At 41.1% G+C, this 27,831-nt stretch overlaps 1 protein-coding gene across 3 annotated transcripts in view; it reads left to right on the top strand.

Annotated features, from left to right (window-relative positions):
* Window positions 1–27,831, top strand: part of tbc1d14 (TBC1 domain family, member 14) — a 121,849-nt gene that overhangs the window by 45,789 nt on the left and 48,229 nt on the right. For 2 of the 3 annotated variants that reach the window (XM_030430666.1, XM_030430667.1), the window contains 2 exons: window positions 19,647–19,771; window positions 21,437–21,519. In XM_030430666.1, coding sequence (XP_030286526.1) covers window positions 19,647–19,771; window positions 21,437–21,519 — 208 coding nt within the window. Of the gene's footprint in view, window positions 1–8,015; window positions 8,469–19,646; window positions 19,772–21,436; window positions 21,520–27,831 lie in introns of those variants that run through there. The other variant, XM_030430668.1, reaches the window with a different exon arrangement.

Here is a 27,831-nt window from a genome sequence, read left to right as displayed (position 1 = left end):
TAGGGCCCGAGCGGGTCTCGACCTGCGAAGACCTATGGAAGCGAATCTGTTCCATAATTCAAATTAAAATGGATTAACAGAAATGCTTTTTCATTTTCAGAATATAGCTGCATTTTTTGACTCATAAATAAAATGAGGAATAAATCATCCAAATTGCATTTTAATTTTCTTCTTCAAGACTGCTCATTTTGTAACTGAATTCAAATGATAAAGAAAATTACATTTAAGATTTAATTTTCAAAAGATGCCCCAGCAAATAGTTACCAAAATTCAATTTGATATGTCAAATTTGAAAGTTAAAATGCATTAGCAGAAATGCTTTTTCATTTCCAGGTCATAGCTGCATTATTTGACTGATAAAAAAAATGAGTAATAAATCATCCAAATTGCATTTTCATTTTCTTCTTCAAGACTGCTCATTTTGTCACACGACTAAAAAGAAAACTAGGAGGAAATTGCTTTTTCTTTTTCATGCCTGCCCCCCGCAAAAAATGTTCCAAAATTCAATTTGAATTTGCAATCCCAAGCGGTGCAGGAGAGTGACGTCAGTGGCTTCTGTTCTTCTTCAGCCCCCAGTCTGACTGGGCAGTGTGCATACTCGATGCTGGACCAAGAGAAGAGACAAGAGGAGAGTGTGAAGGCTGTGTTGGTGGCATAGACTGTGGTACATGTTTTCAGAAACAGTGGGGAAATCACCAACATGTCCAGTTCTGTACTGCGGTCAAGCCAGTCATGGTTTGCATTTGCTTGGTCAAATCAGTCGCACATTTTTTTCCAGTGTGCAAATTCTCTAACATTTGCGGTGATCGTAATGAAGCCGCTCTGAAGAGCTGCTGGCAGTGACTGTGGGTCAGACTGCAGTCTCACAGTCAGACCCATGAAACCAGAGGAGGCTCGTCCATAGAGGCAGAGGAGGTTGGTCCTCCTCTATTTTTGAGAGGCAAGAGGAAGATCAATTTTTTTTTTAAGAAAGAGTAACTGGTTGAAATAAATCATTACCAAATCTCAGTATCATTTATAAAATATAATATATATATTACATCATTAAAAAAAGTTTCTTCTTTGGAAGAAAATCCACTTAAAACGGTTGAACAGCGACAGCTGCAGACGGAGGAGACAGAGCAGTCTGTGAAAGGAGCAGGGAGCAGGAAGGTGGGGGCTAGAGGAGGACGGAGGGCTTCTGTCCTCCGTGGGAGGGATCTCCTTCCATTGACTCAATGCATTTAAGATTTTTTCATGCTGATCCATGATTGGCTAAGATACGTAATTTGACGCGCTAAGGGAGGACGTCCTCCCTTACCAATCAGCAACCAGAATACAAGATTGACAGCAGGTTGGTCCAATAACAGTTCCCAAATGTCATTCTCACATTTATACAACCGTAAACAAAAAATACTACTATGTATTTTACAGCTTTCACTGCCAGCCATGCTCGGACAAGAAATATGGAGTTTTCAGCGATATTGGAATCGGTTTCAAGGAAATATAAGCATATTTCTGAAAGAAAAAAAACTGTTAGGAGAAATCAGAGAGAAGTTTCGTTTCTTTCGTTCGTCCTGCTGGAGGACATAAAGTTAGCGGCACGACCGGGACAACAACACAGTTACAGCGCACACAATACAGAGCAGCAAGAAAGTCACTGTCGTGAAGATCATGTATTGAGTGCTAAGATAGCACAGGGGGTAGCGCAGTAACCTGCTATTCAGGTGACTTGGGTTCGAATCCCAAAGGCGATAGTTTTTTTTTTTTTTTTTTTGTCTCGTATATTAGCTTTTTAATGAAATGTTTTTTTAAAGAAGTCTTGTAAATCTTTGTTTTATTGCTTAATTTTCATTGAATATAAGAAAGTAGGGTTAATTGGCTGACTTGTATAAAATAACATGACACCGTGGACTGGTTTTCCTCCTGTCCTCCCCAATTTTTTCAGTCACCAGCCGCCACTGCATGAAACATACGGTACTTTTACAGTCAATATTCAGTCAACTAATACAAGTCAATGGAGGGAACTTTATAAAGCTCCTTCTACAAAGTGCTATAAGTTAATGTCTGTCATTTACATATTCACACACGTACGGATATATTCAGGAAACAGAGAGGAGCCAAAAACAATGTCAGTAACGTTCTCTGATATCCACGCGTTCAGTGAATTGTGCAGACTCGTGCTACAGGCCACGCCCATTTCCGCCTACCGTTTTTTTCCGCAAATTCGCAAAATGCCGAAAACTTACTTTATCAAACTCCTCCCAGGCGATTTCAGCGATTTGCACGAAACTTGGCACACAGCATCTATGGACCGTCCTGACAAAAAGTTATTAAAAGAATTTTGATAGGCCAAACAATACTCAAGTTATTAAATAACTTCCTGCAGATTTGGTTCAAAACAGGAAATGTTGCATATCTCCACATTGTCATGTCTAATGACATGAAACTGAGGTTACTACTTCGCCATGAGCCCCTGAGGCCCTGTGCAAAATTTTAGGTGATGACCACAAGGTGGCGCTCTTTAAATTTAAGTATTTTATATCTCCACATCCATTCATTGGATTGACACGAAACTTTGTACAATTATTGTCAGTGCCCTCCTGAGGACAGCTGACGAAGGGTTTACCCATCCGCCACTAGGTGGCACTCTGGTGGCCGTCTAATTTAATATTTGGCACTGTGCCCACACACAACACTTTTAGAATTGATATTCATCGAGGTGCTATAGAATGGCCCCTGTGACTCACACACCAAAAATGACCAGCAGGTGGCGCTATTTTCAATGCAAAAGCGTTTTTGGCTCGTAACTCCGACATGATATATGGCACATTTTTAGACCTTATATCTACATGTTCCCTAAATTCACCTGAATTGTGTGATGTAGGCCACGCCAACTTTTGCGGCAACTTTCCATTTGCAAAATCGTGAAAAGTGAAATACCTACTTTTTCTAACTCCTCCTAGGCGAATTTTGATAGTCCATAACACGTCCGAAATATAAAACAACAATTTCCTGCACATTGTGGTGAAAACACACAGTCTTGTATATCTGGACCAAATACCATCACATTACCACAAAACTTTGGCTAAGTGTGTGGTATGGCACGATGAAGGTTTGTGCAAAATTCAGTTCAAATCAGCCAATAGATGGCGCTTTTATGACTAAATGACTGAAAAAACAGCTGAAATATCTTCACTCTTGAGTAGACAGGCTTTCTCTCTACCAGAAGGCAGTGCTGCCTTGCTAATGGATACAAACCTCTGTTTAACAATTGGTAGAGTCACAGACTGTACTCCTCTCACTATGTCTTCCATATGTAGATTGCAGGGAGTTCTTCTGACTTCAGCATACATTATTTAATACTGGCAGGAGGAGCAGCCTAAACTTTGAAGGAAAATCTTCCTCAACGGGGGAGGTGTTGTGTGGACAAGCCCGACGGCAGCCTGCCCCGACAGGCGTGGACTGCGAGGCTTGCAGCTTAAATTTAAATTGAATTTTGGAACATTTTTTGCAGGGGGGGCAAATTTGAATTATGGAACAGATTTGCTTCCATAGAGACCTATTGTATCTGTAGGAATTATTCTTATTAGGGCCTGAGCAGGGAAACCTGCAAGCAGAGCTGTAAACTAACTTTTTGGCTCACCTGGCAAGGGGACCGGTAGATGAAAGAATCTACCGGCCAAGTAAATTTTTTACCGGCCAAATAATAAATTGCCTCTTTTTGTTGCATATACATCTGTTTCAGTACTTTTCATGGAGATAACAATATTATATACCAATACATGCTTAGAAAAGAGGCCAAAGTATTATTTAGAAATACATTTTAATATTATTAATTACATTTCATAACATTGCAAATTGAAAACATTAACAGTGCAAAACTTTGACAAAGGAAACACTCATTAATTAACTATCAGGCTCTGTAATAGACCTGTCAGTGGCGACTGTACCATAATAACATTTACACTGGATTTGATATACCCATGGTTTTGTGACGTGACAACTGGTCTCATATTAAGCCACTTGATTATCATACTGAAACCTAATTGAAGGAAGTCTTATAGAAATTATGCGCAACTTAAGTACAACTTCCTTCAGCTCATGAGTTAGAGGTGTCGTCATTGCTGTGCTCGAATCACAGTCATTGCGCCAAACTTTTAAAGAGCGGTGACGCGCACGCTACGTTGCTTCTGAGGGGAACTATTTTCTACAGCGGTGACGTCGGGGGAGCTACTTCAGTGCGACACACAACAAATCACCGGTTTAGCACTTACGTTTGCTACCGTCATAATTTATCACTTTACAGCTACTACAATGTTTTGCTATATCATGCATAATTTATTGCAAGAGCACGACCATCAGGACAAACATTTACCCGCCCCGTGGCATGTATCCCTCCAAAATTAAGTCGCCAGGGGAATTTTTTAGTCGCATTTGGCGAGTGGCGACCACTAGTTTACAGCCCTGCCTGCAAGGTCCCCTATTGTTTTTCGAATTACCACTTTTTTGTTCCAAATGATCACATTTTTCACTACCTGAACATAGCCCAAAACTCACCAAACTTAGAATATAGGTCACACCTGGCGTGGCAAAATTTTCTACAATTTATTGTTGTTGTGATTTTCCACCACTAGGTGGCGCTATAATCAAGGAAAGTGCGTTTTGGCTTATAACTGCCATATACTTTATTGCACATTCAAAAACCTTACATTCACGCATTCCCTGAACTATGGAATCTCGAGATTTAACTCTATAGCACCCCCTGAAATATAAAAAAGAACAACATTTGGTATGCATATGTATCATGACCAGACGCACAAAAAACATTGGATGTACCAAACTGTCACTCCAACAGGAAGTCGGCCATTTTGATTAAAAGTTCCTGTTTCACCACATTTTGATCCATTTCCATTTCTCGTACTTTAACGAATCCCTCTCACAGATTGAACACCACAGACTTCCAATTCACTCAGAATCATCCTCAAACCTTGAAGATGAATAGTTATCAAAAGCTTTCACCTACATCAAACATGGTGTGTGTCATGGTGCGATCCATTTTCATGCTTCACCATAAAGCATCAAGCCCTTATAACTTGAACATGAAATTTCCCATGTACACCAAATTCAGCACATATGTATACGCTGTTTAGTCCCCCCAGGAATCCGCGATTCCGCGATCGCAGAAATTACCGCAGATTTCTCGGCCGTCCGTGGATTCAAAGACCTCCGTGGAATATCACATTTTGCATGTAGTTTTCATCCCGGCCGCTAGATGTCACTGTCAGGTAGACTGGACTCTAGACTCACAGTAGAAGTACACTACCCACTGCATCCGGTGGACGGGGGAAACGTTTACAAAAGAAAAAACTGTTTATAATTTGGACTTGATTGCACATTTTATGTCAGCATTTCATTGCTGTAACTGAATGTTTACATTTACTATCTGCAGTATGCAGTAGGCACTTTCTGTTCCTAAACCTTCACCCATAGTTTGGTGAAAGGTTTTGCACTTTTTATGTTGCAAATAAATCTGCCCAACAGGGACAAAGAAAATGTTGATGTTGATTATTTTAAAACCAGTAATAGTAGGTTCCACAATGTTTTACAGTGTTCTGGTATTGCAATTAATTTCATATGAGAACATTTAATTCATTATTACATTAAAAAAGTATGTTTTTTTAATGTTTGCGGAATATTAACTTTAAAGCCGCAGAATCAAGAATTGCTCTCCGCAGAATCAACATTGCTCTCCGCGAAATTTAAACTTTTTCTCTGCAGATTCCTGGGGGGACTAGCTGTTGCCCTGAATACCTCCATGCGTCAATACTGTCATATCCATAGCGCCACCTACTGGACACAAGAATTTATCTATCTATTTTTTATATACTACATTGCACTAAATGCCTTGTACTTTTTACTTGTACTTTTCACTATATTTATGTCTTGTGACACTCGGTTGCTGCTAAAAAATGTTGTTGTACATTGTACAATGACAATAAAAAAAAAGGAAAGGATTCTGAATTCAGACTAACATCATCCTATTTACATGACATTTATAGGTTTTTTTCTCCATATCTTACACTACAAGATGACATGCAACTAAAAGGGGAGCGCACCCTCCGACAGCACCACAGCCCAAGGCGCGTGGACTGCGAATCAATAATCAAAACATAACTGACCACAAATTAGTTTGAGGGATTTTTCACCTGTAGTCCATTTAGTATTCCTGTAGATTGCAGGGAGTTCTTCTGACTTCAGCACACATTATTTGATACCGGCCGGGGCAGGCCACCAAATTATAAAGGAACTACTTCCTCATCCCTATCTGGACCAAACTTCACACGTTTGATCAGAGTCCAGCCCTGATAGGCCAATATACAGTCATAGTCACAGCGCCACATGCTGGACACGAGAAATGACAATTAACCCCTTCCTGCGCTGTCCGAAACACGGACAGTTAAGAGATGCGTACGCAATAATCGGGCAGTGGGGCCGGGTACGCGGCACGCCCCTAATAATTACTATTACTTCCATAAACTATTCGCGATTGAAAAAACGCTCTAACGTCCAACTGATGAACATTGTTGAGATAATCACATGTAAGGATGTCCCGATCAGGTTTTTTTGCCTCCGAGTCTGAGTCACTTGATTTCGAGTATCTGCCGATACCAAGTCCCGATTCAGATACTTCTATGATGCATTAACAAAATGAAGAAGAGTGAAGAAACAGATCCAGGATATCCCTCATTTTTTATTTTATTCACCTTATTTTATCAGTTAACACTTATCATAGGTGTGATTGGCAAAGGACAAAAAAGCAGGAAAATACATGGCTCCACTATGTCTCTCTTTACATTTATTTTGTCCTGTTGTTCGCTTCAGCTAAGAAATCAATAGTTCGCCTCACAAGTCCAAGGTCTTGAGCATTGGGGAAATTTTTTACCATTATTTTCTTTATAATTTTAGATTTTTTATGGAAACAGAATCTGTTTCAGAAGTCAGTGGGCCACATGACATGGAAGCTATTGAGAAAAAAAAAATCACAATTTCTGCACATTAATATTCATATGAAATAGAGGAAGCACTAAAATACAATAAAAAGAGCTGTGTCTCATTCGTCCAGTTTGCTAATACAATTTGCTGCTGGATTGGAATCACTGGGTCACATGACATGGAAGATATTGAGAAAACTGCGATTATTTTGTATTGATATATTTATTCTAAGTAATTTAATGACGTCCCTAAATCAGTTTCCAGCGATTCAGCGCAAGGCTGTGGGAGGTGAGCTATCCGTCCTCCTGCTGCTAACATTGGGCGAACCTCAGTAAAGTCGCAGCTGGACCCGAGTGAATATCCGCCGAATAGCCAACCTGAAACTAACTTAACCCCGGTTCGATGAGTCGCCTGTTGCAGCCTTTGAATATGATGATGAGGACTTCAGTCACTCAACTTAAACGGTGACTTGTAGAAATTATACAAATAGCAGTAATGACAATAGTGATCGGTTTCAAGATAACTTAGGGTGTAGTGCTTTCACTGTGTGCAGCTCAAATTCGCCATTCGCCGTGATATTAAACATACAAAAATCATGCCCTTTTTTTTGCGACGGTGGTGCTGAAAATCCAGCAGCAGAATGCATATGGGGGAAACACTGACACATCAGGCTCTTTGGTGGAGCTCTGCTTTGAATGAAGTTCCGTCGTGACAAATGAATGGACTACTTGCAGAGTGACATGCAGACATGAATCAGAGGCACCAAAAACGTTGCCGGTGGTAGCCGGTCATTATGTTATGTTATATATGCGGGGAGAACCCTGGCGCACCGTCTGTCCGGGGGGGGGGGGGGGCAACGCCAACTAATCACAGGTTTGCAAGAGTACACACGTCCATCTTATTTAGTCGTATTTACTAATGTTAACAGCATGTGAAGTGTTGGCTCATAAACTTGTATTGTTTGCTTCTTTCCTAGAGGTCTTTTTGTTGTATCAGCCCTTACACTATAGTTGCTTGTTGGGTCCTGACTGGAGTAAGAGAGCAAAAGGCTGAGTAGCTGAAACCTGATCCATTACTCTGGGGTTGATTAGAACGGCTGCCAGGACAGAGCAGAGCACAGAGCTCCTTTCAGTATAATGATGGTGACTAACAACACACGGCAGTGCTAAATTGCTGACACACACGCAGCAGTAGGTTTGATGCAGAGCTGCTCATTGTCTAGCGTCACTGCTCAAAGAGAGATAGTTGGGGTGGGGGGTGGATAGAGGGGTATCATGCTGCTGCTGCATCGTTTTTTTATGCGGGGTGTGTCCCTCCGTCGGCAGCTTGACTGTCCCTCTGCCCTCCTTTTTCACCTCGTCCTTGTCTCCTCGGTCCTGTGTCCCCTGTTGCCAGGAGTGAGCCCTCAGGAATAGCAATGACGCTAGGCTAGGGTTTTGGAAACAAACCCCAACCAGAGGACTGGCTGTCTTTAAGAAACTGCAGCGTTCATGGTGAGTGAGCATTTACAGTGTGAGGACAAGTGGCTGAGCTTGGTGACCCTCTGTCTCTCTCCTTGTCTAGCAGATTCAGAGCGTGAAAGAGAAGAGCAGAGGAAGAGAATGGTTGGGGTTTCACATGATAGCCTTTTTCAGCTTGTCATAGCTCTTAAACAGGGTGATGGTAGTCATGATGTCTCTTAAAAGATGGAAACGTTTGGTTTCCTGCTTGTGTTGGCTGACTGACAACCACCCTTGATTGCAAATAACTGGACCTATAACGTTCAACTTGCAGAGTGTGGCATTGCCGTCTCTTTTATTTTGACGTTTTGAAACGTGTCAAGGGATTTCCTCCTGCTGTTATCACTGAGACAGTCAAATAGACACAGGGCTCATTGGACAGATTTAATTGATGGGAGGCTGTTTATTTCAACTTTTCCAGTTACATATTTATAGGTGGAAGAAAGCAGGTATATATCTGAGGGTTTGTTGCCAGTGGTCGTAGCTTCATCTGTTTATCTTGATAATGTAGATTTCAATGTTTTGTCCCAACAAGGCTGTCAGATCATAACAGCCTCACTATGTGGAAATTGTAACTCAATTGTTGATGTTTCTGCTGCAAATCTATAATGGTTACCATGTATAACTAGTTGTGATAAAAGTGTTCCTGAAGCATTTTCACAGCCTTCATTAATGGATTATGCTGATGGGGTTATTTCTCAAAGGATGTGTTAAGTAAAAGTAATTTACTTTTTGTTTGCTTATTGTTCCCAAATAAAACTTTCTACTACCATGAGCTACTAGATTGTTCGTATCCAAACCAAAATGCTTTCTTTTGATTCATGATGTTTGTGTTACATGAGCAGAATCAAAATACTAGCAGAATTTAGGCTTAAGTATAGTTACAGCACCTACACACTGACTTGACAGAAACATGGTGACATTTTTGGTCATTCAAAAACGGATACCCTTACTCCTGCAGCTTTAGATATTCAGCAAACACATGAATGTGGAAGACTGTAAGCGCACAAAGTATTTTCCTTAAATGTACCACAATAAGCATTTAACTGGTTATGAAATGATCACCAATACTGACATCTCTATATTACCTACATAAGCAAATGAGACTGCATCAGTGGGAAGATTGGCTTTTTCTGTATAGTTATGAATATTCTTAATGCCTGCCACTGGATGAGCTCATAACAAATGTAATGGCTTGAGGATTAATTGAGGAGTCTCACAACCAGAGGAAAACAGCTGCTCTGTAGTCTGGTAGTACATTCAGGCAATACGTTTACCCCACCATTTTCAGTTATTACCTTAAATTGCCACAAATGGATACATGACCTCAATACCATGCATCCTGCAAAGGGCTGTGTTTAAACAAGTTAAATATCTTCAATGTGAAACTGCAAGAAATTCTCCATTTGCATTTCTTGTCAAGATTAAGATCTTGAGGGGAGATTGTTTTATGCAATTATCTGTATAAAAAAAAAACCCAACAACAATTGAACTGGAGGAATTTGAGTAACATCAATGTACCTGTTTTCTGTCCTGCAGTAGATGCCAAACAAACACACCTACCTGCTGACCACACAGAGGCTATCTGAGTCATTCACACATTGCTCTGTGCTTTATGGACTTTGGAATATGGTTTGGGGCTACCTCAAGGGATTTCCAGTTAAAAGCAGTGAGTTTGGCATGCAGTGAAACGAGGCTAAGCACACAGCACTCTGTGGCCTTTCATCTCACATCTTCCATTACTGACAAAGTTAGTAGTGTTTTCCTGAGGATGTGATGCATAGGTAGCAATCCATAGCAACACAGGACCTACATTTTGTAACAGTGGTGTCCTTAAAGCCCACTTTGCACCTTTTTGCACATAGTAGGCACTTGCAGGCGGTTGTGTTTATCCTCACATACATTTACCCACATAGTACTTTTTATTATAAATATTTCAGACTTTGTACAGCCACATTGTATGATGTTATTGACAGTATGGCTTAATGTCTGTACTAGAAAATAATTCCATAGTGCTGTTTCCTTGTCCTCCTATAGCTTTGAACCTTAAAGACCATTAGCAGCCAACATGCCAGCCAATGCAGCCTGAGAGCTCTTACACCACTACTAGGAAATTGGAGAGCTTCTGACAAAGCAGGTTGCCATGACGGCAGTTTATCATCAGATATAGTTTCTATTCCAGCAGCTTAAAGCTACTATCCCATGCCACAGAAAATTCTACCCTACCCTTTTCATTTGGAGTTTCTGGATTGTTTTGCCAGATAGCGATTCAAGAAACTGTAACTTAATTCAGCAACTTAAAACAATTAGTAGCCAGGAGGTCTGCCACAGGGGTACTTTGATAACTTGTACACTTGTTTTTGGAAGCTGAAAAAATTTGTAGTCCAATGGCCTCTTTCACAAAGCTAAATAAAACCCCAAAGTATAAACTTTAAGAGCTGTTCCAAAAGTCTGTGAGCTTAGTAAGCAATCCTGCCTTATAAGACAGGCCCAGGTACATAAAATAGAATATAGAATATCTTTATTGTCATTGTAACAGATACAACGAAATTAAGTGCAGTCCTTGTTCAGTGCAGAACATCTATTTGAGGTAGTAAATGCATAAATAAATACATAAATAAAAACTACTGTAAGCCTATTAATGCTAAAACAGGAAGATATCCACATTCAAAAATTGCACAAAGCCTTTTTGACAATGGTAAGTGGTGATAACTATGCCTTAGTAGCACCATTCAATGCATTTATGGCAGTTGGATAAAAACTGTTTTATCGTCTATTTGTTCTTGTTTTCATGGAACTGTATCTCCTGCCTGACAGCAGTAGTTTGAACAGTGTGTGACCAGGTTGTGAAGAGTCCTGTAGGATGGTTTTGGCCTTTTTGAGGCAGCAGGAACTGTTCTTCGAGAGAGGGGAGAGGGCAGCCAAAGATTTTCTGTGCTGCCTGTGTGACCCCCTGGGGCTTTTTCCTCTGTGCCACAGTGCGGCTTGAAAACCACACACAGAGACGGTATAACAGGATGCTCTCAATTGAGCAGCGGTAGAAGGACACCAGCAGTTTTTGGGGGATGTTTTTCCTCTTAAGAACTCTCAGGAAGTAAAGTCTCTGCTGGGCCTTCTTCACTGGCTCAGTGGTGTGGAGGGCCCAGGTTAGGTCCTCCATGATGTTGACTCCCAGAAAGCACAGGTTCCACCTATGAGCAGCGGCTGGATGTCTGATTTCTTCCTCCTGAAGTCCATGATGAGCTCTTTGGTTTTGGATGGGTTGGGGAGCAAGTTGTTAACTCCTCACCACACTGCCAATCGCTCCACCTTGTCTCTGTAGTTGTGCTCATCCCCCCTCGAGATGAGCCCCACTACCATGGTGTCATCAGCGAATTTGACATCGGTGTAGCTGTGGTGAGCGGGGGTGCAGTCATGGGTGTAGAGGGTATAGGGCAGAGGACTCAGCACGCAGCCCTGCTGGGAGCCAGTGCTGAGGGTGGGGACCGTGGATGTATGGGGGCCCACTCTTACTCGCTGAGTGCGGCCTGTCAGAAAGTCCCTAATCCAAAGGCAGGTGGAGTGTGGTATTCCAATGTCAGACAGTTTGGACACCAGTCTATGGGGGAGGATGGTGTTAAAAGCAGAGCTAAAGTCTAAGAAGAGCAGCGTAGCGTAACTCCCCTGCTGCTCCAGGTGGGACAATGCAGCACGGAGGGTTGTGGCCACGGCATCCTCAGTCGATCTATTAGCCATGTAGGCAAACTGGTGTGAATCAAAGTGGGAGGGTAGAATGACATGACGTGACTACAGACCAGTTTCTCAAAGCAGTTCATCACCACAGGGGCGAGTGCTACTGACCGATAGTCGTTGAGAGTGGTGATGTTCGTTGTTTTGGGCAGGGGTACTATGGTGAAGGACTACAGGCAGGATGGGACAGTGAACTGGGAGTGTGACTGGTTCAAGATCTTAGTAAAGACCCCCACCAGCCGGTCCGCACAGTCCAGAAAGGGTGTGTTCACTATTGCCAGGTACAAAGATTTACTGGTGAACTTTTCTGTTAAATATAAAACACAATCCTCTTTAACAAATTTACTTATCTAAATAGTATAATAGTCTAAATACTTATCTAATAAAGTACTGTCAGTGCTTCTACAATATGAATGAATAGTTTTATTTCGGTTACAATATACAATACTTAATTTATGTGCAATCAACTGACAAAATATTACCATACATGCTTCCTCTAAACATTTTTTCGCAACAAAATTTTAGACAAACTCTGTAACCGAAAAAGGAATAGGCTGAAGCCAAGGCTTATTTTTGCCTATCCTGTACAATCCATAAAATAATCCAGAAAGGTTATTTCAGGTTATTTCAAAGAAGGAAAAAACGTATCAAAATTAACTAGGGCTGTCAAAGTTGACGTGTTAATAATGCGTTAACGCAACATCCTCTTAACGGCGTAAATTTTTTTAACGCGCGATTAACGTTCGGTATTAAAAAAAAAAAAGAAACGCGCATTGTTTGATTTACGGCCATCGATGGCACCTGTAGTCTTGATCCAGACGGTGGCAGAAGAATAAGAAAGGGAATTGGAAGAAGAAGAAGCAGGGTTAGTGGTTCGGGGAAAACACGGTGGACTGAAAAGCGAAAGGAAATGGAGAAAGGACTTATGAACGGTTCGGTCGATAGGACCAAAGTTATCTGCACATACTGTCGACATGAAATGAGTTACCATTGAAGTACGTCGAGTCTCAAATATCATTTGCAAGCCAAACACATGGCAGATGCAGAGAGCCCACCGCTTAATTGCGAGTTAACTATGGACAAAATGCGATTAATGGCGATTAAAGAAAAATAATTGTTTGACAGCCCTAAAATTTACTCTAAATTATTCTTCTTAATCATTTCACATTTGTCATTTTACATTGTAATCCCTAATTATTTTACCTTTCAATGTTTTTTTGAAACTCAACAATTATCTACACAATTTCAATTAATCGCCAAGTACATTCCATAATTTAACTCCCAAAAATGAAACGCATCTGTATTTAACATTAGTTCTCACTTTGCATATTTCAAAGACACCCAACCCTCTTAAATTATATATTTTTTCTCTTAATTTTAAAAAAATTGTTGAATACAGGTGGGAAGACTTTTATTCTATAAACAAAATAGTATGTCTAATGTTTTTTGGTATACAATGTCTTAGAATTTTAAGATGCCAGACTTTATCAATAATTTATCAGTGGTTTCATGATAGGAAGCTTACTTATTTTTCTAATAACTCTTTTCTGGAGATTAATTATAGGGTCTATATATGTCCTGCATGTATTTCCCCAAACCTCAACACAATATGACATATGGCATTATAAGTGAGAAATACAATATACGCAGACATTTCTTGTTCAACAATTCCCCTGCTTTGTAAATAATACCAATAGATTTAGATAATTTATTTTTAATATATTCTATATGTGGCTTCCAACTGAATTTATGATCTAAAATTACTCCCAAGAATTTAGTTTCATATACTCCATAATTATAATTTTTACTCCATTTAGGAATAATTTGATTTCACAATTAGCCCTTACACCACCAAACACCATACATTTTTTTTTGAATTTTTATAATGAATTTTATTTTCATTTAATAATAACTTATGATATCAAACCATTCTTTTAACATGATCAACTCCTTTTCTACTGTTGTCAACACTTATTTAATGTCTGGCCTTGAACAAAATTAATTTGTATCATCCGCAAATGTAATGAATTTCAGCTTATTAAATACTGTACAAATATCATTCAAATAAAGTATAATAAAAAAATATATAATTAAAAACAGGGTTTACAAAGTGCTTTGACAGAACAAAGCAAGAATACAATTTACAATTACAAAGGACGTTACAATAGATTGCATGAAATAGTTGAAATAACAGAGGTAATGATACAAGATTGGTAGGCGAAATAAAAGAACTGAAATGAATAAAACTAGAACTGCAAGCAGTTATGAACCAAGTCCCCCTGCGCCACTCGGACCCCACGCACCGCAGAGCCCACGGAAGTTGGCCCCAAAGGATGACGGGCTCGGGGCAAAAGTGAGGTCACAGGCCAACATCTTAACCTTGGTATTCGCTGTAATGGAAAGTGCACTGGAAGTGAAAAAAAGGCTGAATGTGTGTCGATTTGGATTTGTTGTAATAAGCCACGCCCACATTGACCAGTCATGACCACCTTCAAGATATGGCCTCAGGAGTGGCCCTACATCATACCGACCAAATTTCGTAAAAATCGGTGTAGCTGTTCAAGGGATATAAACTTCCCGTATTTTTAGGGCCCCCTAGTGGCCAAAATTCGCCAAATTCGGTTCATCCCTTCCCAGTCTCATGGCAACCAAGGATCTGAAATTTGGTGTTAATAGCACATAGTTTGACCGAGATATCAAACAGTTTACATTTTTATAGCTAGGTATAGAAATTTGTTTGTTAATAATTTGCGCATTTTTTGACCGAGCAAATTTCTTTTGATAACTTTAGATCAGGTGCAGGTGAAGAGTGTACTTGCCAAATTTCACGCAGATCGGACAAAATCCCAAGGAGGAGTTAAAAAAAATAGGTTTTTTTAAGGCAGAAGTGGGCAATTGCAAAGTGATTCAGCTCCATTCAGGGAATCTGGGGATACAAGGTTTTTGAATGTGTGACATTTGGTGTGGGAGTTATAGGCAAAAACGCGTTTGCCTAGGTTATAGCGCGCCCTGCAGGTGGATATATGTAGTTTTTTGTGTCTGAGATATTCGCAGGAGTCTGGACCAACCCTCCAAATTGCACCGCCCTCCCTTGCACGGTTTAGCCTGCAGCACCACTTTTAGCGGGAGAAAAATAAAAATCTTTACAATTACAATAGGGTTCCTAGCACTGCAGGTCCTAGGAAATGCGTCTGCTGGTTCCCTTGGCCCCTCGGGCTTGGTCCCCTAATAATAATAATAATAATAATCATTCGAAAAACAACCTTTCGCAGGTTCCCTGCTCGGGCCCTAATAAAATATTTTTTGCCTTTTTATTAGAGAGGTTGACTTGAAAGACTTGCAACTTCACTTGACAGAAAATAAATGACTTGAGACTTGAGTCACTTTACTTGGGACTTGCACCTAATAAGTCACACATCTGCTCTACTAATATTTGTTTTCATTTTACATGCATCACAAATTTTTTGACAGTTGGTCCACTGCTCTGGTCCAAACTGAAATATCTCGACTATTAAATAGATTGAGACATACAAATTGCCCTTTTTGACTTTTTGTCTTGCACCTTCATCATGAGGTCAAAGTTGCATGTGTGTAAGATTTAGAGGTTGGTTGAAATGTTCTTCTTGCCCATGCAGAGAGCCTGGCGTTGTTCTTCAGCTTCCTGTTTTTTGGGGGGTTTTTTTCTAGCTAAGCTAATCATTCCCTAGATTCAAATTCAACAGCTGTCAGAGTTTTGCTCATCTCACGTAACTTAGAAAAAAAGTAAATAATCAGTGATGGCAGAATATTTCTAAAACCAAGGTGGTGAACATTGAAAGCATAACCTCAAACACCAGAATTTTAGCTTTGCCATTGTGAGCATGTTAGTGCATCGATGTTAACATTTAGATCAAAGTCCTGTGGTGCCTAAGAAGAGCCTCACAGAGCTGCTAGCATGGCTGTTGTCACTTGTTACTGCTTTTACTTTTGTTGGCATATTTATTCATTCTGTAAAGAATTTAGCATTCTGACCTGCTCCATAAATACATGTTTGTCTATTTATAATTAATTAATGGTGGTTTTACATTTTGTTTGTTTGTTTGTTTTTAGTTTTTTTTAATATCTCCCGTTTGTTCTGATGTTCTTTCCTCCTCATCAAGCAAAAGTTCAGTCAGACTCAATTATCATTTTTGTCCCTCAGGGCCAATGGATGGGACCAGACAGATTAATAACATTGGTTGCATCACTAACAGTCACGCACGCACACACATGCTCTTTTTGTAGGAATGGATTTTCCTGTCTGTGTTGTTGTAGCCAGTGCTGATCAATGCGAATGTCCCTATGGCAGCACAGTGTTAAGCTGATTGCTTGCAGTCCTCAGCCTGCATTATTAACCAGCTCCTCAACACACTGGAGGCCATTTTGGACATGCAGAGGGGGGTGTGTGTGTACTCATATTGCAGTTGCCCTATTTACAGTAGCTTCCTAATTAACTAGTTAGACAAAGTAGCATTTTCCAAAGGCCTCCTTCTGAAGGTTTTCCCTGAACTAGTGCTTTGTCAGCTCCTTAATGCTGACTTCTGGATTAAAGCTCAGAGCTGCTAAGACGCACACACACTCGTGCACACAGAACATGTAAGTCAGCTGCTAGATGACCTTTTGTCAAACTGCTGGGAGGCCTTGGCTTTAAAAGTCACATGGCCTCTTTCTTTAGGTCTGCATCAAACTCCCAGACTCATTAGATGCCAGCTGACAAATGCTCAGAGGCCACAAGTGCATTGTCACAAGGTTTTCATGACGAAGAAGACAATTCTGTGTTTGTCTATGGCTTCATGTAGCCTACATGTCTTTCTTTCCTCTCCCGACCTTTAAACCCTCACAGTCTATGTCAGACCACAGTAGTAGTTTTGAGGCCAGCTGTGACCCTTATGTTGAGTCGAACTCTGGTTTTGCTAGTCCAGTCAAGTCAGCTGTTTGAGCCTAAACTAGTTTGTATTATGCAACCCGACTGAACCAGGATTTTCATTACTAATTCATGCTCAAAATAAACAGGGGGCAGCATATCACCAGAGTTACTGCTAACTGTATCTGCCATTACCTCTGTTAGCCACGCAGCTAGCTGTCCGGACTGGGAACTTGCAGGACTAGGGGAGTATTGTTGTTTACACTGCTAGCACAGGAGCTTTGGACAGGGATGTGCCAGGGCTAGCTAGTTGGCGTGCTAACTTTAATAGATATCTCTGCAACACAATAAATTAACCTTAAAACATCAAAACTGTTAATCTATCACATTCTGCTGATAATCTTAGGAACATTTTGATTTTTTTGGATGAAGATCCTTAGATCTTAGAAATATATTTAGCAACTTGTATGACAACTCTGCTAAATCCAGCTTGTATTAAATTGGTAATAAGCAATATGACATGTATTGTTCGCATGGCTGTTGGCATCTGCTAGCAGTCACATGATGCACAACACAATGCACATTGAAATAACATAAGATCAACCTAGTATATGAATTATTATATTGTTATTTATGTATGTATGTATACGTATGTATATATGAATGTATGTGTGTGTATATCTATACAGTGTATACAGTGAATAAACAAATCCAGACCTGGCCTGAGGGGGCAGAATCAGCACTTTAGGACTGTTTTTAAGGTTTTTAAGACAGCAGCCTCTCAGGGGGATCAGATAGACATTGAAGAGTATGCTGAGGTGGTAACCAGCTACATTGCAAAGTGCACAGAGGATGTCATTGTAATTAAGACTTTCACTGCACGTGGCAACCGCAAACCTCGGATGACTACAGAGGTGCACTCGCAGCCTTCAGGGTGGGAGATAAGACTGCTCTCCGCTCAGCCAGGTTTGCGCTCTCAAAGGGAATAAAGGCTGGGAAAGGCACCTATGCAGAGAAAATTCAGGGACACCTCTGTGACACAGGAAACACCAGATGGATGTGGCAGGGAGTCCAAGCTCTGACAGATTACAAGTCCAGGCAGGGGGTCAACGACGATGATGCTTCTCTTCCAGACAGGCTCAACAACTTCTTTGCACGCTTTGAAGCACCAAACCTGACAACCAGAGGGAGGGATGGTCCCTCTTCACCATCTATCGGGCCAACCCCACAGATCAACGCAGCAGACACATGCAGGACCTTAACCAGGGTCAATCCATGGAAAGCAGGAGGCCCGGATAACATTCTGGGACATGTGCTCAGAACCTGCGGTGGTGAGCTAGCAGATGTCCTGACTGACAGAAAGTAATGGAGAAACTCCTCCTACTCAGCTGAACACAACCACATGTCTTTAGATCCAGGACTTTCTGACAGAGGGACCTCAGTCTGTCCGTGTCGGAAATAACACTTCCAACTCCATCACGCTGAGCACTGGATCTCCTCAAGGCTGTGTACTCAGTCCATTGTTGTTTACACTGCTAACACACGACTATGCATCCAGACACGAGGGGAACCAGATCATCAAGTTCGCGGATGACACCACAGTGGTGGGACTCATTCATAGAAAAGATTAATCAATGTACAGAGAAGAAGTTAAACACAAAACAAAGGAGATGGTTATCAACTTCTGGAGGTCACAGCCTGAGCACGCTCCTCTCAGCATCAGTGGTCGCACAGTGGAGAGAGTGGAGAACATCAAGTTCCTCGGAGTGCAGGTCTCGCAGGACCTAAGCTGGAATAAAAACACCTCAGGGATCACGAAACGGGCCCAGCAGAGACTGTATTTCCTGAGGAAGCTTAAACAAACTTTCTCCCCACCAGCATCCTCAGGACCTTCTACAGTGGTGTGGTGGAGAGTGTTCTGACATATTGTACCTCGACATGGTATTCCAGCTGCAGTATGTCAGACAAAAAAGCCCTGCAGAGAATAGTTAGAGGAGCTGAGAGGGTCATCGGAGTTTCCCTCCACCCTGTCCAAGAACTTCCCAAAGCCGCTGCAGGAGCAGGGCACTGAACATCATCAGTCACGAAGGTCGAACTAACAGACCAACTATCAACAGCTTCCTTCTACAAGCTGTTAGATTGATGAACTGATGATCTGGAGCATGTGCACTGATGCACTTCACGAGCCCCTAGTCATAGTTTTAGTTTTGAATTATTATATTTATATATTGTGTGTTATTTATTGTGTCTTCTGTTATTGATCCTGGAGAAACCTAATCTCATTTTTGTTGTGCTGCTTTGTTGGTACAACAAAATGACAATAAAAGCTCTGATTGATTTGATTGATTGATTGATTGATAGATATATGTTTGTGTATATGTAAGTAAGTGTGTGTGTGTGTGTGTGTGTGTGTGTGTGTGTGTGTGTGCGCCAATGTTGCAGACCTCTCATTGCTGGCAGCAGTGTGACAGTAAGTATAGGCCAAATGAAACTGACCTGAAAGGAAGTTATTTTCCCTGAAACACTGTTGTAATTTAAACCCCACTTTTGTTGTCTGTCAGGAATATGAAACAAAGAGTGGCAGAGCTGGACCTGGCAACCCGACGTCTCCTAGGCAGAGTGTGAGGAAAAACCTGGACTTTGAGCCCCTCTCCACCACTGCACTTATACTGGAGGACAGACCTGCGTATGTAGTCACACTGTCTTAGACCTTTGGGTCTTTGGAATATCCCACATTTTTCATTCTGCCTCACTGCCACGGAAGTTTGCTTATCAGACAATAAAGCCTTGTCTGTTGTCTTTCTATCTTCATCTTTCCGTCATTCCTTGTGTATCAGTCCTCCTTCCAGTGCCGGGTCATTAGACAATATTCAGTATTGTTTCAGGTCTCACTGTGTCCCTGTTTGTATCGCAGGCAGTGAAAGAGAAGTGCTGCTGAAAGCCTTTTGGCAGCATGTCTCCATTTCCCTGTTTTTTTTTTCAGCATTTTCCATTATTAACATACAGACAGACATATGGTGAGGGTCATCTTCCATTCAGTGTTGCTACTCAGCTGCAAGATTAGCACATGTGCTGGGAAAACATGAAAAATGAATACATGAATGAATGAAACAATGGCATGAATTAAAATAAACTTCCTTGTGAACACACAGGAAATCTAGCTAGAACTATGAACTCAAAACTGAGTTCTGCTGCTGCTCACGCCTGTTGTTGCATGGCACTTTCCACTTCTTTGTCTACTTCACTGCCTCCCCCTACTGGTAGAAATAAACCAGAAGAGTGATATATCTGTATTTGTAGAATGGAAGATAAGTTGTTGTTTTTTGTTGTAAATGGCTTTGAAAAAACTTGCACTGCAATCAGATGTCACCCTTGCGTCACACAAGTATTCCGAACTCAGATTAAGTATGCTGGAACAGAAAACAAGCACCATTTTCTTGAAAAAGTGTAACAGTAGATCATAATTGCAGTGTAGCTTATAATAAGTAAACATCTCGGGGGTTCATCAGCAGATGGAGTTAACTCAGAACAGTAAACATGGTTGAAGTCTTGAGTTAATTTTAGGGGAAAAAATGGTCAATATTAACTTATTGATTCTGCTAGTTGACAATATCCACCAGCTAAGCATTTTTACCCCAGGCAAAATGTATGCATATTGCGTATGATTTCAGTATTTAATTATTAAAAAGTGAACCCTTCATTGTTCATTTAAGTGCACCTCATAAATTCTCATTTGGCCATGAAGTTTTCCTTTGTGTGTCAAACTCCAACACAAACAACAGAGAGGATATAAGCAACGCACCTGTAAATTACATCAAAACTCTTTTTCTGACCTGGCCAGTGTGTTGGAAAGCCTTTGGAGATTTAGTCACTAGACAGACATTTGCCAGTTAAAATCTACCCTGTTGTTTACTTTTTATCAAGACTTTGTGAATGATTAATATCCTGTCGCTGTTCTGCTGCTCATCCCCAAAGTGGAGCAAGAGCAGACCACCGCTTGCTAAATCAAGCTTGCTTAGATTATGAATTTTTTACTGATGTTGATTAACTCACTCTGTCCCTGTGTATGAAATGGTCTTCATCAGCACAAATGATTGTCTTCCATTTCTAAAGAATACATTTTAAATTTGGTGTCATTGAAACCTCAAAAAAGCTTCCACATGGTATTTAAGTTGCAGTTGTATAGTTACTCATGCAGAGTCAGGGGAGGGCTTCTGTCCTGTTCCACTGCCTGTGTATGTTTTTCTCTTAATACCACACAAACCTGCTTGACACGAATAATGCATGTTGAGCTTAGGGAACACATAGTCACTAACCTGTTTCGTTTGCCGTTGATGTTTGTGTGTGACAGTAATCTGCCTGCCAAGTCAGCTGAGGAGGCACAGAAACACAGACAGCAGTATGAAGAGATGGTGGCCCAGGCCAAGAAGAGAGGTGAGCTCATTCGGCAACATAATCAGTGTTGTCTTACCATATTCTACCAGAGTGTTCAACTGCAGAAAGTCATCTCCTCTCTGGAGCCTAGAATTCACCACAGCTACAAACTGGAATCTTTAAAGCTGGATGGCAATGTAGTGTGATCCATCCTGCCATAGCAATCAACTGCCATATATTTTTCTTCCACTTTTCTCTAAAGCTTGCCACACCAATGCAGGACTGAACAGACTGTCTCTTTTCAGCCCACTTTCTCTCTTCTTTTTTATATTTAACTTCTTTATTGACTTTTCATTACAAATGCCAATGCACAACCAGTGTGCAAATATAAACATTGCAGCCAAGATGAAGTCGACATTTTAAGAAATTAAAACAAACCTGACAGTAACGAGCAAAAGTGTGAAAGAAACTCAAAAAAGATACATTAAAAAAATGAATTTAAATAAAAATAAATAAATACAAATATAATAATAATAATAATAATAATGATGATGATAAGAATAATAATAATAATAATAACAATGGTCAAATGATAAATAATAAAATGGATAATATAAAAAAAGATAAATAATAAGATGCACATTCTTGACAGTTAAATTCATCACAAACCAATGTTGCATGACTATTCCTTAAACCTACATAGATAAAAAGGTGCATGGGGGAGTGTACAGGTATTAGCCATTATGATCATCACTTTACAATAATTTCCAAATAAGGAGCCCATACCTTCAAGAAGAGATCTAAATTATTATTAATCTTATAAATAAGTTCTTAAAAAGAAATCTTAGTTCATCTCTCCATTCCTTAAAACTAATCTTTTCTTCTGACTTCCAGTGTCTCAAAACTACCCTGTTCCCTGTTGCGAGAGCTAGCTTGTGCGTATTTGTGTGGATAGGCCGGATTTCCTCGGCATTATACCCAGAATACATAAAGCTGGCCCCTCCCTGAACTCTACCTTCAGTACTTTATTGATACATTGGATAACAGCCACCCAGAGGCTGTGCACCATCTCACATTCGTAAAAACATACACTACTCACAATAAGTTAGGGATATTGTGAGAGACTCAGTGGATTTCATACATACGGTGTTTGTTTCACTTCAGAGAGTTTTGGGATAGGGAGGCAATTGTATTGGGGTGATAGACACACCTCATTTTGTGTTTTCCACGTAATGGTCTCACTGTGTACAGTGTGCCTTACATATTGGGGCCAATACCAACAAACTAAAAGACAACCCTTTTCAATGTGGCATCAATTTCAACATTCTGTGGGTATAAAAAGCTGGTACTGCCAGTAAGTCATTCCAAGTTCATCATTCAAACAGCCATGAACACACAACGTCACTTAACGGACGAGCAGCGCCACCCGGCCATAGCGCGCCTTCGGGTCGGTGGCAGGCAGTCAGATGTTGCTCGTGAACTTGGTGTGTCTCAAAGTGTCATCAGCAGACTTGCATCAAGACACAGAACTACTGGCAGAGTTCATGACAGACCCAGGAGTGGAGCCCCACGAGTGACAGACTGCAACGATGACCAGTACCTAAGGACCTATGCACTCAGACATCGTTATGCAACTGCCACACAGCTGCAGGCCCAGTTACGAGATGTGAGGGGTACTAGGGTTTCCAGACAAACCATTCGAAACCGACTCCACCGCTTTGGCTTGAATGCCAGACGACCGTTGCAGGTTACTCCACTGACACCAAGACACCGCCGTGAACATTTGCAGTGGGCACAAGACCATGTGACCTGGACAGTGCAGCAGTGGTCTACTGTCCTGTTCACTGATGAGTGTCGGGTCACCTTGCACAGAAATGATGGTCGTCAGCGTTGCTGGAGAAGGCTGGGTGAGCGATACGCCGAGGTCAACATGGTCCCCAGGGTTCCCTTTGGTGGAGAAGGTGCAACAGTCTGGGCAGGCATCACCAGTCAGCGCAAAACAGATTTGGTTATTGTAGATGGCTCAGTCACTGCACGTTCTTACCTCAAAGACATCATAGAACCCATCGTCATCCCCCAATTCCGCCAGCACACCCCCAACTTTCTGTTCATGGAAGATAATGCTCCACCACATCGTGCCAGAATTGTCACAGCTCGACTTCAGGAAGTCGGAGATCCTCATATGGTAAGGCCAGCAATGTCCCCTGACCTGAACCCCATAGAGCACGTCTGGGACCAGCTGAAGCAGAGACTGGATGATCGTACCCCACCCCCACGTGACCTGGCAGAACTGCGTGTAGCACTTGTGGAGCAGTGGAACGCATTGCCTCAGAACAACATCATGAGGCTAGTGAGGAGCATGAGACGTCGCTGTCAAGCTGTCATTGCGGCAAATGGTGGAAACACCCGCTACTGACATTGTCAATTTTTTTTATTTGGGGCTATCCTTGTTATTGTCTAAATTTTTGGGGTATTAAATATGAAACTAATAAAAAAATGGTGTTTCTTCTCATTCATTATTAGTAATATCAAAGGGAACTTTTACTTATTTCATTAAAATTCAGACCAAATAGGAAAAGCACTCATGTAAATAACAATATCCCTAAATTATTGTGAGTAGTGTATATACCAGTGTGCCCCTTTCCTTCTCACATCTCCAACACCATTTTCCCTAAGTCCCAACCTGGACATTTTTGCTGGAGTCCAGTAGTTCCTATTCAATATTCTGAATGAAATAAGCCGTGTCTGCATGTCTCGGGCTATAGTGTACCAGGACCTGATTGTTTCCTTCCAGACCTCGCAGTCAATAGGTGCCCCAAGGTCTTTTTCCCATGCAAGCTTAACACCTTGGTAGTTTGGTGGTTGATGTTTTCTAAACACGTCATAAAATCTGGATGTCCCTCCTCTAAGCTTCCAGCCTGATCACCATAGCTCTTGAATACAAGAGACAGTTGCAAATTTGACCTTTCTATCTGCTGTTGTAATACATCTTCTTAACTGATTATGATGGAAGAGGCACAGATTGACCGTATTTTCGTTTTCAGCTCAAACTCATTTTCAATGGGAGTGCAGGGGGACTTTCACGCTAGCATCAATATTGCTATTTTTAAAACACTAAGAAGGCTCGACACAACTTGAAACTTTGCTCGTGGTATCACCAGGGTCTCTACACATGAACTCGAGCAATGATGATGCCAGTTATTTCAAATACTGGGAGGGCATATTTTAGACAAAGGCATCGCTTCAGATTTCGACCAATTTGTCTTGTAACCTGATATACGAGAAAAATAACAAATCATGGATAAAATATGAGGCACTGCGATTTCTGGGTTACTTGACAGTAGTAGGATGTCATCTGTGTATAATAAAAAAATGTTTGTTCTTGCCCTGAAACAATGCTTTTAATATTGACATCGTTCCTAATTGCCGAGGCTAAGGGTTCCAAAGCCAAGGCAAAGATCAAGGGAGAAAGGGGGCAGCCCTGTTGGGTTCCACTTAATAGTCTAAAAGGGTTAGAAATATTCCCATTCGTGAGGACAGCTGCTTTAGGACCTCCATACAACAATTTCACCAGTTTAATATATACATCACCCACATCAAACCTCTCAAGAATTGCAAATAGATACTCCCATTCCACTCTATCAAAAGCTTTCTCTGCGTCCAGAGAAAGCTTTTCTTGGGCGACCGTGGCTCAGGTGGTAGAGCGGGTCGGCCTATGTTCGGAGGGTCGGCGGTTCGATCCCCGCACGGCCAACTGCATCATGGTTGTTGTGTCCTTGGGCAAGACACTTCATCCACCTTGCCTCGTGTGAATGTGTATGACTGCTGTATGTTTGAGGTGGTGGTCGGAGGGGCAGTAGGCGCTGAACTGCAGCCACGCTTCCGTCAGTCTGCCCCAGGGCAGCTCTGGCTACTATCGTAGTTTACCACCACCAGTATGACTGTGTGTGTGTCACGTTAATTAAGGATACTGGTCAATAGTTCCCACTATTGGGAATATCTATCTTTGCCCTTCTTACGTATTTATTGCATTCTGCATGCTTTCCGGCAGGCTTCCTCTCCAGAATGCATCCTGGAAGACAGTAAGAAGTCTCGGGGCCAACAGGTCCTTATAAAAGTCTGTGGGAAATCCTTGTTGAACCTCTCCCAGTGTGATGCATGCCCCCAGCCTCTCTCTATACAATTCAGTTAGTGCCGGGAGAGTAGTCCTAGACAGAATTTTTTTTAATTCACAGCTATCCCAAGAATCTTGTGATGTGTATAATTTTTATAAAATAATTGGAAAGCGTTATTTTTTTCTATAGTATCTGTTAAAAATGTCCCCTTTCTCATTCTGTATTGCCGAGATCAAAGCTTGCTGTTGTTTCACCCTTTGAGCCAATAATTTCCCTGCCCTTTCACCCTGTTCATAACATTTTTGCCTACACCTAAACAATGAAAATTCTGCTTTTCTCTGCATGATAGTGTTAAATTCAAATTTTGCCTGACTTAAATTAGCCAATGATTTCTGGTCTCCTCTATCTGCATATTCCCTCTCTAGGTCTTTTATTTCTGCTTCTAATTTGGAAAGTTGATCAGATGCCTGTTTTTTTAGAAATGATGAATGTTGTATTAACCTGCCCCTTAAGTATGCCTTATACCCTGGATCATCCACTGCTGTCATTCATTTCCCAATAATGTAATATTTTTTGTTGGATAAACTGACATGAATTTTCATTTTGGAGCTGAGATGTATTCAATCTCCAATGGGTAGAATGCCCCTTGCTCTCATTCTTAAATCTCAGAGTCATATCTACAGGACCATCATCAGTAATAGCAATCTCTCTATAAAAGCAAGGAATCTCTGTCTGTCTGTCTGTTTATGTATGTGTGCCTCAAATATCTCTGCGGATCAGGATCAGGCTGACCTGAGACTTTTAACATGGCTGCTGCGTGGTTCAAGGGTGTGCGACTTCACATTTGTTTGGACTGCAATGATACCGTTAATAAATTATAAATCATAAATGCTTTACAAATGCCGCGAGCATTGTCCACCGGAGCCACCACAGTCACGTGCACACCAGAGCCAATCACTGCAGAGCTCAAGCCCACAACATACCTTAAGAAACAAGCAGATTTATACCTGCAGCGGCGCGAGCTGGAGCGGGATTTTGCCGGCGGTTTGGTCCCGTTCTGGTCTGTGCATCTAACCTGACTGTTGTGGATTAATGAGACTAAAAGAGTCCTGACCGAGTCTGTTCGGGTCTGAGGAGATCCGGAGACACGCGGACAACAAAGTGGAATCGGAATCTGTGGATGTTTGTGTGTAGCTAGCTGCTAGCCCACCCATACGGCTCACCTCCCGAGTCGACGGACCGGACCCACCGGCACGTCCAAAACCGGACTTAGGGTAAATAATGTCCGCCACGCTTTTTCGCGAACATTGCCATCACGTTTACTTTGTGTCTGGTGCAGGAAGAAACGGTAAAAACGGTCTTTTGTCACGAAAGTGCCCAAGCAGCAAGTTTGGTTGTTGAGGAACGGGAAGTTGTGTGAGGGACAGCGACAGAGATGGCGAGTTTTGAGAGTTGAGGGATTTGTGACATATAGCGTGTTTGGAGTATATAGTTAGTGTGTAATGTAGTGTTTGGTGTAGCGTGTTTAGTGTGTAGTGTAGTCATTTTTTGTGTTGTGAGTCAAAACAAGGAGGAGACTGCTGAATGTGGAGCAGGCAGGAATGAGCTGAGGAGCCTGAGGCATTGCCTGCATTTAAATGTAAATAGTTACATATAACTTTGTAAATTTCAAAAGCGTATGCACAAATTTAGCAAACAACTATTTATATTTGCATTATAACTAATGCAATTGGTTCATTAAACTGTTTGTGGTTTTCACAGTAAAAAATCTAACTTTTTCCTACTCTGATTTTATGTTATTTTGTGATTTTAGGTCCATAGTGTTAATATAATATGTCAAAATGAAAAAATAACTGTACAGTCACACATGTGAGGTTGTGCTGAAAATAATGACACCAAACAAGGCAAGGTAAATAGTTTTTAAGGTGAAATATAATGGTATAATCAAAAGTAGTCAAAAACAGCCAATTATATCCCTGACGTCCCACCTTCAAACACAACCTCATTTGGCCATCCATGAAAAAGCTACTTAACCTCCCACTTTTCTATAGGAATACATGCTTCCTACGGGCAATGCACTAGTATTACCAATAGATGTCTGCTCCAGTAATCGATCCTAGAATATGATGCATGGGTTTAAGAAAAAAAAGTATATTCCCTCTCCTGAGGATGCATGAGCCTCCATACATCAACAAGACCAAGTTCCTCTGAAATAGTATCGATAGCCATCTGGGATTTCTGGATATTCCTAGATCTA

The sequence above is a fragment of the Sparus aurata genome, chromosome 10, assembly GCF_900880675.1.
Source record: "Sparus aurata chromosome 10, fSpaAur1.1, whole genome shotgun sequence".
NCBI lineage: Eukaryota > Metazoa > Chordata > Actinopteri > Spariformes > Sparidae > Sparus > Sparus aurata.
Note: the sequence above shows the minus strand (reverse complement) of the source record. Positions and strands in the feature narration are given on the sequence as shown.